At 39.1% G+C, this 15087-nt stretch overlaps 1 protein-coding gene across 50 annotated transcripts in view; it reads right to left on the bottom strand.

The window, feature by feature from the left end:
- EYA4 (EYA transcriptional coactivator and phosphatase 4) overlaps positions 1 to 15087 on the bottom strand; it is a 110834-nt gene that overhangs the window by 55761 nt on the left and 39986 nt on the right. For 40 of the 50 annotated variants that reach the window (XR_014524845.1, XR_014524851.1, XR_014524852.1 and 37 more), the window contains exon 3: positions 2859 to 2908. The exons of 6 other annotated variants lie outside the window; for them this stretch is intronic. Coding sequence is in view for 17 of the 44 variants with exons in the window: in XM_083498138.1 (XP_083354264.1) it covers positions 2859 to 2908 (50 nt within the window). In the remaining 27 variants the exon portion in view is untranslated. Of the gene's footprint in view, positions 1 to 2858; positions 2909 to 11785; positions 12073 to 15087 lie in introns of those variants that run through there. 4 more of the 50 variants (XR_014524849.1, XR_014524850.1, XM_083498124.1 and 1 more) reach the window with 2 other exon arrangements.

Raw genomic sequence — 15087 nt, 5'->3', positions numbered from 1 at the left:
GTGAGCATTCATTCATTATTCATTCAGATACACCAGTCAGAGAGCTAGGATTTGCTATAGCACCCTGTTGTTTTGTCATTACAGTGGTACCTCGGGTTAAGTACTTAATTCGTTCCGGAGGTCCGTTCTTAACCTGAAACTGTTCTTAACCTGAAGCACCACTTTACCTAATGGGGCCTCCTCCTGCTGCTGCTGCGCCACCGGAGAACAATTTCTGTTCTCATCCTGAAGCAAAGTTCTTAACCCGAAGTACTATTTCTGGGTTAACGGAGTCTGTAACCTGAAGCGTATGTAACCTGAAGCATATGTAACCCAAGGTACACTGTATTATATTGAAGCTTTTCAAACTAAAAGTTCCCCAAAACAGATTCAGAAAAAAGGCAAAGAAAACACCTAATTGACAGTATAAAAATTCTATACTAAAGTCACATATAAATTAGAGATTTTAAAAATCTAAAAACAACAGAGTAACATTAAAATTAGAGCAGCATTTTAAAACAAACATAAAAACTTTAATAGCCTGCCTAACATCATAAATTTCCAAGAGTTTGCCCATTTCCCACTGCCTCCCAGTTGCATATACATATGGTGGCTAACTTGGATTTGCCTCTATGTCAGGGGTGGGGAATCGAGGGTTCACAGGTATAATTAGGCACTGTTTATCAATTTGGCCTATGAGGCCATTTTAGCCATTCCACATATGCCTACTTGCTCAAGTGCGGAGTAAGTAAAGATGTGGCTGAGCCAAAGGTGGTTTGCAGCTGACTGTTGTGGACTGCAAATTGCCATTTGTGGAGCTATGCAAACCCCAATGATCAGTTGATTGTTAGGGTTTGCCTAGCTCTATGTACGTCACCTTGCAACCCTCAACAATCAGTTGATCATCCACGAGGGAAAAATAGGTAACCTAATGTCACTGTGAAATCAGATGATCTACAAGTGGCTTTCTCCATGTACCTGTCCAGCTTGTCTTGCGGGGTGGGGCAAGATAAGGATTTGACCCACTAGATGGGATATACAGTGGTGCCCCGCAAGACGAATGCCTCGCAAGACAAAAAACTCGCTAGACGAAAGGTTTTTTCATTCGCGATTTGCCTCGCAAGACGAATTCCCCTATGGGCTTGCTTCGCAAGACGAAAACGTCTCGCGAGTTTGTTAAACCGTTTAAACCGTGCTTCACAAGAAGAAAAATTCGCTAGACGGCAAAAATTGCGGAACGAATTAATTTCGTCTTGCGGGGCACCACTGTAATTCCCCATCCCTGAAACATACTATAAGTGAAACGGCCCTAAGAATGGGTGAAGTTATATAGTATAATCCTATATACTTCTTCTCAAAGTACATTCTATTGAGATCAATGGGCCTAAGTCCCAGGTAAATGTGTTTAGGACTGCAGCCTTAGAATGCTTTCAACACTCTGGTGTAAGAGGATAGATTTCAGCTAGGGAGAGACCCTGATTCAAACCACCACTCAGTCATGAAGTTCTCAAACCAATCACTATAATTTAGGCTAACATACCAAACAGGATTGTTATGAGGGGTTGCAGCAATCGTATATCCTTACCTTGAGTGCTTCAGATGAAAAGCTACATAAAAATCTAACAAACAGTAATACCCAAAATGATAAACAAGTACTGTACAGATTTTATATTTTGATTAAACTAGACTTTATCTCAAATAGTAATAAACATAGCTGGCACTACAATGCCTTAAGACTAGCCCCTTCTCTTGAAAAGCAATTGAACTCATATTTTAGAATGGCTAAAAACTATACACTCACTTAACTGGGTTTCTTAATTCAGTTGAAAATATCTGTATGCAGCAGTTACAGATATTTAAAAACTCTAGCATTTAATGAGAACAGGAAGGAAAGATGGAATCTCATAAACAGCATGGAAAAGGAACATTGTTACCATTGATCTTAATAGCAAAATTCTCATTGATCTTGATAGGAGAAGGACCACACTTCAAACTACACTTAGTTACATTTGGACAATATTCATCCTAAAAAATGTATTATCCACTGCAATAAAGAAACAGAATGAAAAATTCTAAGGATTTTTCAGTCATCCAGTAGATCTTTTAGGAAGCTTTTAAGAGGTGTTTGGTTCTCAATTTAAAAGACACAACATGGTGGCTTAAAAGGTTATTTTCAGGATGTGTCTTGAAACTCATTCTTAATAGAAAATATTTTGTGTTTTGTGTTTCTGTTAGCTGCTAGTGATAGTCCAATTTTTACCAAGATAGTGTGGAGATTGTTTAAAAACTTGTAATATTTAGACCTATTTGAAAACAGAAGCAATGGATGAAACAACTCAGAAAAGGCCTAAATTGCTTCATATTACAAATTTTACACAAAACAGATGTAACAGAACATAAATACTGGGTGGCATGTTTACAGTCATTCTTACTTACTTTACTATCCAAAATAGAGACAAAATTGTCATAAAAGTAATATATGTAAAGCAAATAGTAAAACATGTTGAACAGTGTACTGTTTTCCAAACAGTAGCATTTTTAGTCTACATAAAAAACTAGAAACATTAAAACTGAAAATAAGTAACAATACATAGACAACAATAAAACAGAGAAACCAAACTTTTTTATACAGTAATGTCAAAATTACTTGGTCATACATATGATTCTGCATGCCAGCATTTAGCTCTTAATCCAGGCAAAATAAAACCTCTAAAGTGAAATATATTCAGAAGACTACAATAGGAGCTATTTTCAGTCTATGAAAGCAAATGATCTTCCATGATATTTTCATTTATCTTTACCTTTCATGATTATTCTTATAAATAGCATCACTGCTTTAAAGCACTTGAATTTATCAAAGCACTGTTTAGTTGCTTTACCTGGAATTCTGAGGTTCTGAAACATCTGAATCTGTGCACGCTTTCTTCACCTGCAACAGAGTATGATTGCCAGTTACTTTCCCATGAAAAAACGAAACAGAAAAGTTTCCTCACCTACAGTTCATGCACTTACATCACACAAAATGGACAGAGCCCTGCTCACCATGGTCTCTATAAAATACTTCTCACATTTTACAGTGCGGATATGCAATACTAAACAGTGTGCTTCATTATTATCCCACGAACAGCTGCCAACTTAACTTCCCCTGACTCCGCTAGTATGTAAAACGTTCAGCTAAAATAGTTTGGGAGTAGTCTGACTTGGAACAAAGAAACCAAAGAACCAGGTTCCCTGCTTAGAAACGAGAAAGCCAAACTGTTCTCAATTTTGTAAAGAAATGTTTTCCCAACTGATACGGCTTCTGTTTCCTGCTAAAGCTCACAATAATAAACACCAGATTCTGTGGCAAAAGTGCAGTGTTAGCTAAATAATTCATACATTAATTTTCATCTTCTAAATCCGGTATACTTAATGTGTGTTGCTCCAGTTCAAATATTTTGCAAGTATTATCCATATGTATCTATAATCTAGTATGTACTTTGTCTTTTCAATCTGTGCAATAACTCAATGTTTATCATGGAATGAGCAAACATAAAATATTTATTAAATTTGATTTTCCACATTTTGCATAGCATTTGTGTCTTCTGAATCTCATATACAGTAAGACCTCCTATTAGATGCTTACAGCATTTTAATTGAAACTGGATCAATTGTTATCAGTATGTCCTTTAAACTCCTAAATAAATTATAGCTGTGTTTTATACAGCACATTTGGTATAAAATACTTTATAATCTTAATTACTTAAAATTAAAAAACCCCAACATAATTCCTTCATTTTTGCAATATGTGGCAATGTTACAGGAGGGATAACAGAGGACGAGGCATAGTGATCTGCCAAGAGTGGTCCAGTACAAAAAAAACTGGAACTTCACCTAGTTCCAGGCTCATATCCAATATCTATTGGCTGGGTTCCACTTAACAAGAAACTATAGGTTCCTACTACAGTGGTGCCCCGCAAGACGAATGCCTCGCAAGGCGGAAAACTCGCTAGACGAAAGAGTTTTCCGTTTTGGAGGTGCTTCGCAAAACGAATTTCCTATGGGCTTGCTTCGCAAGACGACAATGTCCTGCGAGTTCCTGCTGGGTTTTTCCCCTCCCCCCCTTTTTCTAAACCGCTAAGCTGCTTATCAGCTGATCCAATCAGCAGATAAGCCGCTAAAAGCCGCTAATAGTGCTAATCCGCTAATCCTTCAATGGGCTTGCTTCGCAAGACGAAAAAACCGCTAGACGAAGAGAATCACAGAATGGATTCTTTTCGTCTTGCAAGGCACCACTGTATCAGAATGTGTGGTAAGCCTTGGGCTTCAATGCTCCCTATTCCGTCTTCTCCTCTTTCACATCCACATGGAGGAGACGGAATGTTCGAGTTTTTAAATGTGCTACCGTCTATTATGACCAAACTCATTGTACATGATGAAATCATTGAACCTTTCCAGCCAGTCTGCTGTTCATAGTCTTTTTCCAGCAGATCATAGCTCTCCTCCCACTCCAGCCAGCTCTGAGTGTGAGGTGGTGGTTCCGTCAGAGTGCGTTGAGGCAGCAGTTTTTGAAGGTTTCCCTTACCTTTGACTTTCCAAGGGGGAAATGAACGCAGAACTAGTGGGAAGGATGTCAGGATCCCAGACCTTCCAGAATAAGACTCTTAGCAATTCCTGGCTGGAAAGGTCCAAGGAGTTCATCAAGTAGATCACTTGATCAAGGACTGGAAGGGTGAGAGACAAGGGAAGCCAATTCCATATGTCTGTGTATGAGATGTAGTGAGTGTATGCCTGCCCCTTCTGCAGCATCTTCTTTCCTACTGCTCAGCTGTTTCTAAGTCATCTGAGCAATAGCAGAGGGAAGCTGTATAAGTGCCTGTGTGTGAATCTGTTACAGGGAGTGGAAGAGCAAGAACACTTTGTCAGCTCAGGCCATCCACTTTGGTTTGGGGCTCACCTACTGCTGGCATGTGGCTCCCAGAAAGTTAGCACAGGAGAATGTAGCCCTCCTCTGTGACCCCATCACATGGGAAGTATCTTCCATTTCTTCCTCTACAGATCGATTTGACTTGCAGAGCTTCCATTCAAAGGTGATTTTTATAAAAGCACAAATTTAATCCTTCATAAGCTGGAGTAGCATAGGCTCTGGTGCCTTTAGCAGAGGCTTTCTCCTCTTGTATGTCTTGGCAACAAAGGGTAATGAGTATTTGCATCAGACTCTTTTACTCTCCTTTACTATGACAAACTGCAGCCTCTGCAAAACATGGCTCCCCTTTAATATCCCCCTAAATCTTTCTATTTACAGCAGTATAAGTGGACATCAAGACGTACCATATTTTTCGCCCAAAAGGACGCACTTTCCCCCCTCCAAAAATGAAGGGGAAATGTGTGTGCGTCCTATGGGGCGAATGCAGGCTTTCGCTGAAGCCTGGAGAGCGAGAGGGGTTGGTGCGCACCGACCCCTCTCGCTCTCCAGGCTTCAGGAAACTCTGCGTAAGCCGCGGGAGCCCTCCCACAGCTTGTGCAGAGCTGCCTCTTATCCCGATGCCCCGGCACGCTGGGCAGTCGCGCCGTGGCTTCGGGTAGCTCCGCGCAAGCCGCGAGCCCTCCCCCGGCTTGCGCAGAGCTGCCTCTTATCCCGAAGCCGTGGCGCGCTCCGCAGTCGTGCCGGGGCTTCGGGTAGCTCTGCGCAAGCCGCGGGAGGGCTCCCACGGCTTGCGCAGAGCTGCCTCTTATCCCGAAGCCCCGGTGCGCTGGGCAGTCGCGTCGGGGCTTCGGGTAGCTCCGTGCAAGCCGCGCGAGGGCTCCCACGGCTTGCGCAGAGCAGCCTGTTCTGGGGGCTTCCCCCGCCCCAGCCCCGCGCCTGGGGGGGGGGAAATAATTTTAATAAGGGTGTAGGATGCGTTTGCCAGCAGTCATTCATAGGATCAGGGCTAAGATGGACCTTAGGGGCTTTCCCTATCTAGCACAATGACAACAACACTCATTGCTCAGAATAAAGCCAATTCATACACATAGTTCTGGGACATGTATGAGGTTTCAGCTGAACTGAGCTACTCAATAACAATATTTTAATCTGCTCACAAGTCAGACACCTTTCGAATAATATTGGTACACTACATTGAGTCTTAGAATTGTGTTCAAGGTCCAATGGTGAGAACAGATGGCAACATGCAAAAGTTTGTGTGCATTCTCAGGTGCATTATGTGCACATGGCACAAGATGCAATGATGGAACAGCTGGCAACATGCATTATGACAGGTGTACAGACAGCTTGAGAGGATGCCACATAATTCCACCTTCCTGTCATAAGATCAGGTAAACACTGGCTCATGGAAGTAGAGGGATTGTCTTACCAAACACACCTAAGGTGATCCATACAAATCTTTCAGCCTGTTTCCTATTGCAGGATTACGGCTAGAACACTAGACCAAGAGGTTAAGAGAAACAGCCTGCCACCATTTTCTCATGCAGCAACAGAGGCTGCAAGAGAAGGGGTGGTCTAGAATCTCAAATCATGTTTTATTTAACAGTCTGCTTCCAGTAGCATTTTGTGGGCTAAGACAATCTGGATAAATGCAGCCTGCAACATAAATGTTTTTTAGCAATTGGAAGTGGCTGAGTAAGAAGCACAATGAGTTTATAAACTAATGTGTAACTCATATTCCTTTTTCAATTCATAGTAATGGAAACTGATATGAACATTCAGAAGATGGCCTACTGATCAAATACTCCAACTTGAATCCCACATTTGGCAGAGGAGGAGAATAGGAATGATGCAACACATAACAGAAAGGACAAAATATCATAACAAAAGTTTATTCCTCCCCTAACTCTTTCAAGTTCAACACAGCTTATACAAATTCTCTACTGACCACCACCACCCACTTTATTCTCATAACAGAATAGGCTGACAGATAGTTCATTCACAGTTCTGCTTTTCCCACGCACCAATTCAGAGGTAAACGGCGGGTTTTCCTGGAAGAAAGCGGGGGGACAAGTGGAAGTGTACTTGAACCCAGAGGGTGACCTCTTTACTCCTTCATTGCCTCATCTGGTCCTCCATTTCCACCCAGCATTTTGGTACTAAAATCATTTACATATCTTGTAACTCTAATCATATGAAACCCTTTCTTAAATCCCTTCACCGGCTTTCTATCTACTTCCACATTAAGCATGAGATCCTTGTCCTTACCTTTACAGGCTTCTATGGTTATACCCTGCTCTAACATCTCTCTAGGTCAGTGGTCCCCAATTAGGGGTCCACGGCCCCATCCCCTGCCTTCCCTCTCCAACTATTTTTTTGGGTCATTTTTGCATGGTAATGTTTCAAATATTATGGTCTATTTTAGCGCTGTGTGATTTTTCTATATACAGTGGTACCTTGGGTTAAGAACTTAATTCGTTCTGGAGGTCCGTTCTTAAACTGAAACTGTTCTTAACCTGAGGCACCACTTTACCTAATGGGGCCTCCCGCCGCCACTGCGGGATTTCTGTTCTCATCCTGAAGCAAGGTTCTTAACCCGAAGTACTTTTTCTGGTTTAGCGGAGTCTGTGACCTAAAGTGTCTATAACCAGAGTTACAACTGTACTGGCCAAAATTGGTTTTGAAATCAAACTGCGACAACAATTTTGACCCGGTAATACGCAGTAATATAACACTCCACACGCAAGGGAGAACAGGGTAACCGACTTCAAGGCACCGCCAATATCGCATGATCTCAGCCAATCACACTGCTGATGTGAGTTGCCTGCCCCTCACGCTGGCAGAGAACAGGGCAGCTGATCACTTTCAGTTTAAGGCACTATGGCACTACCTTCCCCTGGCACTGAGAAAGAGCAGCTTTTCTCGGTCAGCAGGAAAGCAGCAGCAGCCACAGCGGATGTGTATCTTCGCTGGCTGCCACCACTGGCTGTGGCTTGATGTACCCCCCATCTTCATCCCCTCTACCATGCGGCAGAGGAGTCTCTGCTTCCTCTCCTCCCCCCCCATTCAATCTCCGCAGCTGCTCCTTCCCTCATCCCACCTGATCTGCACACAACCTACCCGCCTGACCTCCATGACTCCAACTCCTTCAATCCCTACATCTGATCAGCATGCATCCCACCCACCCAAATCTCTGTGACTGCTCCTTTCCTCATCCCCACGCCTGATGTCCACTTTCAAACACTGTGATATATCAGAATATCCTGATGTTTAGCTGCTGATATATCACAATGTTGAAAACCAGGTATCACTCAACCCTAGTCTGTTTTTTAGCATGCCTAAAATTCTTTGCTTATTTGGGGCTACCCAAATTTTGTTCAAAAAATTGCTTTGTAGAGGTAATTAGAGTAGAGTTATTAAGGGGGTGTGTGGCTTGGCTTTTGAAAAATAGGGGATCCTCAGTAATGACCTAATAGTGAACCACTGTTCTAGGTAAAGGTAAAGGTACCCCTGCCTGTACGGGCCAGTCTTGACAGACTCTAGGGTTGTGAGCTCATCTCACTCTAGAGGCCAGGAACCAGCACTGTCCGCAGACACTTCCGGGTCACGTGGCCAGTGAACTGGCACCAGAGCAGCACACGGAAATGCCGTTTACCTTCCTGCTATAAAGCGGTACCTATTTATCTACTTGCACTTAAGGGTGCTTTCAAACTGCTAGGTTGGCAGGAGCTGGGACCGAACGACGGGAACTCACCCCGCCACGGGGATTCGAACTGCGACCATGCGATCGGCAAGTCCTAGGCGCTGAGGTTTTACCCACAGAGCCACCCGCGTCCCTGCACTGTTCTAGGTAGTTTTGCCAAAATTTCATAGAAAATGTGGATTTTGTTTAGGTATTTGAATGAAGTAAGAGATGTCATCACATTGATGATGCTCTGGAAGGTAGTTCTGGAGGAAGGGGGAGACCTTCAGACAGTGGATGAACTGAAATGTCACCGATTATAAATGTGTATCAAATATATAACAAATCCTTTTTTGCATTTTAGTTTTTTATTTCTATTGTTGCTTATCTGAAAAGGGTACTCAACTAATCCTAGCACAATCCTAGTCATATTTCTAAAGTAAGTCCAGTTGAGTTCAATTAAACTTACTTTCAGTAGTTATGTATAGGACTGTAGCTATAGGCTGCAATCTTATACACCTATACCTTGAAGTAAGTTCCACTTTACTCAGTGGGACTTACATCTGAGTAGGCATTCCTAGAATTTCACTGTTAATGTATAACTGTCTGGAGCATACAAAATGCTACATGTCACACTTCTGCACAAGTTGTTGTTGTTGAAGGCTTCTTTATTTGTTACAATTAATGTTTTCTGCTTCTCTTTGTATTAGTTGTCTGTGCAAAAATCCACACATATTGTCTTTTTTCCTCTTTTAATATTTACTGCCAGGCATAGGGGGGGGGGGAAATCCCTAGTCACACTTATCTTCAATAGTTAGGGGCTCTCTTAGTAGATAGCTATTTCTAAAATTACAATTTTGATCAGTTATAAATAGGTTTACAAGATTTGCCTCTGAGTATTTATTAAACTAATAACTATGTTCTAACCCATCCAAGCAAGGATGTCAATTTCACTGTTGTGTTCTAAGTATTAGTGCCTTTCAACTAATATTAATGTAGTCCGTTTTTGTTTAACAAGTATCTTTTCACTATTGAGTACTTTTAGAAATAAGCATATAGGATCTATTTTTCTTTTGTTTTAAATCATATCATTGCTGGCCCAGAGTTATAAGATAAAATGTAAATATGCCTACATTTACATAAATAAATTTATTTACATCTTCATATTAATGAAATACCAGGATTTATTTTTTAAAAAACTTGACAGTATTGCTTTGCTAAAAATTATATGCATGTCTACTCAGAAGTAAATCCCACTTAGTTCAACTATGTTGTACTTTAAGACTGAAATCCTACACACACATGTACTTGACAGTTACTCCCATTGATATCAGTGGCACTTCTGAGTGGACATACATAGGATTGTCTTGTGAATCTTTAAAAGTCAATTAGCTAGAGAAAAACGTAGAACCTTTCTACAGTATATGCAGTTTGTTCTGATTTTTTTTCTATTTGCTTATAATGTTTCTATTTACTTCATTGGACTTATATACAGGGCAAATTTCTTGTTGGTTTCCCATAACCGAGCATTTCACAAATAGAAGTACTGATGCACATTTAAATCACAAGAAAATATTTTTAGACATCTCTGTCAGACTGCTCCAAACATTAAAAACAGGTTTTTAACCAATGTTATTTAATTCTAACCTAGATATAATGCACATTATATTTGTTCGTCATCTCACATTACACACTGGTAAGCAAATATTACCCATTATCATTCAACATACATTTAATAAGTTGTTTGATATTTGTCTTTCTTTAACAGCTGTCTTGCGTTTTCTAAACATACATTCATCATTTTTACAACATTAAATTTGAGAGGACTTTCCGGATGCTCTTTTATGTTTCAATTTATGGTATTCATTAAACTATTTTATAAAACCACAGTGTAATTATAAATAAAGCCTAACAAAAATATTTTTGAAAAGGGGGTTGTTTAATCTAAACATTTTAAATGTACTAGTAGTTGTTCATAGGTAAAATTTTAGTGTTTTAAAAGCTGTTAGTTTAGAAGCCAAACCCTGTCTGATTAAAAAAAATAATGGTTCAGCTGAACTGAAATATGAAAATACTAAGCAATCTAAGAAAAGAAACATGTAATTGGATACTGCTGCTTGCTGTTCACTAGACCTTACGAACCAAGTTGAGGAGCATATTGGCTGTAATAATTTATCATACTTTTCTGCAAAACAGTGTCCCTTAACAATACAACTCCCTGCAGCTCTAAATCTATTTTCACAAGTGGACAGTTCAAGCATTTTATTTTTCTCTCCAAAGCTTTACTTCCTTTTCTAAGGTAATAAAATACTCCTGAAGCAAAAGACTCTCCCAAGCTCTCTTGAATGAAAGAGACATTTAAGAAGCAGTAGTTGTTAACGCCAATTCACATTACGAATCCTGAAGTGCAATATAGTACTTAACTCTATGGTCTGTTGTTCTCCTTACAAGGTAGAAAAAACATTTATGTATACATAGCTATAGCATGTATACAACTACTATTGTTTTACAGCCAAATACATTATTTGCATCACTATAAACTATATTAAAATGTTTGAATGATTTTTAAACTCAGATAAACTGCTACAAAAAGCAAGCTCAACATTTTAGCTCTGGAATGTCAGATTAAAATATCTAACAACGAAAGAAATACTATAAATGATGTGTGGTTTTCTATTCCAAACAGCCATTAGTCTATGAAACATTGCAAAACAAGTATGTAAAAGGTATTCCGTAACACACACAGAGGCTAAAATTCAAAACACACTTATCCTGGAGTAATCCCCACAGAACACAGTAGGGGTAACTTCTGAGTAAAAATATACAGTATAGTGCTATTATTTTTTTGAACGAAAACGTATTTCTGCCAAATGTCTGATGATCTTATGTCTCTCCCGAAACATAATTAAATATTTCATATATTAGTAAAAAAGCAGGATGCTTACTGCGAAATATATAGATATCGTGAACGCATATTTAAATAACTATCATTTATGAATGATGGTTGATGTTAGAGCAGTTAATAACTTCCACACATATGAGATGTGATCAATTTTTTAAAAACCCTATAAAAACATGCAAAGTAAACTATGGAATATTATCACTAAATAGGAAAAAACTCATTAATGATTTGATTAAATAAACAGACACTATTTAGTCTCAATTGCTTTCTGAACATGCTAATCATTGTCACATACGGAAATAAATTACAGGCTTACCTCATTTCCCTCTCAAGATATTTAAAAGAATTCCCCAGACACTTTGACTCAAATTTGGGAGGGGGGGGAGCATATATTAAGTTCTGCAGCAACAAAATTCCTCTATCCAACACTGGAAATGTGTAGCCAGTTACAGGATCAGATAATTCTGTAGACAGCACGATTGTCTCAAATTCAGGTAGAACGAAAGACACTTTGTTCTTCCTTGAGCAGTCACCGCAGGCTCAGTGGGCTTACTTAAGTTAACTAAAGTGAGATCTGGATAGTAAACAAGCTTGGCTCAGACCAATGGCTTTCCACACCCTTCTGTTTATAGTAAGATGACTTGCATTCAGAGGTCACCCTCATCAACAGCTTCTGTCTTTCAGTGGGTATCTTATGTGGTGCATTTATCCCAAGGCTCTTTTAATGAACCCAGCTCCCCAGCCCCTACTTGCCTGCTGTCACTGTGACACATCTGCTTCTTATTGTATGAAATCCCTTTAAAATTTAAATGCACAGAGCTATGTCTATATATACACATACACTATATCAATGATTCATTCTAGATGAAGTGTAAACATACTAACACTAAAGCATTTTTACTTTATTTTAAAAAAATGTGTTTTCTAAATGAAGCAGCAGCAGCAGTAGTAGTAAGAATAAATAACATATCTGTCCCAGGACTAGCATGTAAGAATTCAGTAGATTTTTCTGGTAACATACCAGAAACAAAAGAGAACTGCCAAATAAAAGTGGACACTACTTTAATATCCACAGAAAATCTGTTCTCTCTCCTCCATGGGCAGAATCAACTCAACAAAAAACAAACAATGCTGATAAGACTTTTTTATTCATTAATGTTACCACCATTTTTACCATAGTATATTTTTGTTGTAGTACTACAAATATGTGCTTTCAATAGTACTTCAAGGTAGGAAATAAATATTCTGAGTATTGTCTAATGTTATTGCTATTATTATTGCAACTATTATTATACCAGCTGCCTTTAGCATATTTTAAGGCATATGTTGCAACAGTTGTGTAAAACAATATTTAATAGTTTTAAAAATAACAATTCAGTTTATTGATGGTCACGTATCGTATTGAGAATCCTGCTTCCCACCCTTTCCTTTAGAATAGGAAGTATAATTTTACACTCTACAAAGATGCAAAATTCAGAAGCTTGGTGGAGAGTTAAAACTGAAGATGGCACTCTCTCCCAACATGAGCACAATCTAGCTTGCTGTGCAGACTTAGCATTTGAGTGAAAGTTACACCTGCAGAACATTGTCGGCACATTGTCCTAGTGCAACATTTAAATGACAGCAGCTTGACTCTGTTAAAGCTAATAAAACATGATTGATGACTCGGATTAAAAAGCTATCTAAGTAGATTAGGATATTTGTGCCATCATTTGACAGCTCCAACACTTTATTATTAGAAAGGATTGCCAGGACCATGAGGGTCATTAATAATGCTTACATTTAGGACCATCTTCCACATTACCTTTTAAAAGACACATGAGTATGCTCTACCCCATGTCCTCAGTGTATTAAAGGAGAGGTAAAGGTAAAGTATATATCATGAAGTACAAGCTGTATTTGTGAAAGGAGAGGGGAAAAAATCCTTACCATATAAATAGCCCTTTATAGACATTATCTCAGCAACTCTGGCAACAACCCTGTAAGGAAGGCTGATACTATGATTCTAATAATACAGAGAACAGAGGTTGAGGTGAAAACAGTAATAGCTTGCCTAAGGTCACTAGAGAGTTAATTGTTGGGAAATGCATAACTTTTATTTTTAAAAGTTACATAACAAATGTATTATGCACACGATTTTTAAAAATCTGCTCCCAAGCTCTCATAGTTATTCTTGGGAATATTATTTACAACTGCCTCTCTCCCACCCCCAAATAATACAGAGCATTTGCACTTCCTTAAACAGGTGCCCCTCAGCTGTAATTATCCGAAGCATTAACATCTCAAGTAATACTCACTTTGTTGCATTAACCAGCATAAACCAGGCCAGACTCTGACAATAAAAGCCCACTGAAGCATGTTTAAATTCTGAAGGAAGCATATTGTTATAGCCTTGTTTTTTACTGCTACAAAAGTCAAAGGGAAACAGAGTAAAAGGTGCAATGCAGTAACAGCAACTAAATCTGTATAAAATGAAACCTATGCAAACAACATATAAATTAACATAGCTTATAATCTGAACATTTATGAAAAATAAAAATACAAAAAATTAACACCAAAAAGCTCAATGTACCCAATGCATATAAAACAAAAATAAAATATTAGTTTACAGATGGAGATTAAATGTCTTTCAAAATAAAAATGCCCTTGCCCCACTTCTGATGGTATCTCCATGCCAATAAACTGATTTTGCTGGTGAGTCCTCTTTTCAGAGAATCCTCGGAACAGAAGTTCTGCAATTGAGAACTCAAAATCACTAGCAAAGAATACTCATATCATTCAAACTAGTTTCTAAGACTCTGTATGGGAAAACAAAGATAGCTGAAGTGGTTTAAAACTACTGCTGAGGTTAAAAAAAATAACGAACAGACCTTCGCTTCAAATTTGCTATCTACAACTATGGCAGAGCATGGGAGGCATTTTTGTTCAACACTGAGGAGAAAGCTAATGGTGATATTCAACAGAGTCATACTCAGAGTAGGCCCACTGAAATCAATAAACAAGGGGCCTACTCTGAAGCTTAGTGAAATCAACGAGGCTACTCTATGACTTAGTTTGATGCAACCCAGTGTAGATAAGGTCCAAAGCTCATGCATGTACAACAGGGGTCATCAATATTTTTTGGACTTGTGGGCACATTTTGAATTTTGAGTGGCTGCACACAAGCAGGAACCGAGTGTGACAACATTCTCCCCTTCTGTGCTTACCAGCAAATTGGTATTTAGAAGCATACTGCCTCTGAAAGTGGAAGTAGAACATAGCCATCAGGGTTAGTTGTCAAACTGCCTATTATGGGAACAAATTTAACCATGTGCTGCATGAAGAGGTACTTTATTTTGTCTGTCCTGAATCTTCCAACATTTAGCTTCATTAGTTGTCCACAAGTTCTAGTGTTATGAGAAAACAGTAATTATTTTTCTCTGCCCAGTTCCTTTACACCATGCATTATTTTATACATTTCTACCATGTTGCCTTCTACAAGCCTGTTCTCTGAATTACAGAAACAGAAATATTGTAACTTGATCTATTGCTTTGATCATTTTGGTTACTCTTTCCTGAACTCTACAATATAATTTCTGAGGACGACGACCAGAACTGTACACAGTATTCAAAATGTGG

The sequence above is a fragment of the Podarcis liolepis genome (genome assembly GCF_965112155.1).
Source record: "Podarcis liolepis genome assembly, chromosome: 3".
Lineage (NCBI taxonomy): Eukaryota > Metazoa > Chordata > Lepidosauria > Squamata > Lacertidae > Podarcis > Podarcis liolepis.
The sequence above is the reverse complement of the archived record's forward strand: the minus strand, read 5'-3'. Positions and strand labels throughout refer to the sequence as shown.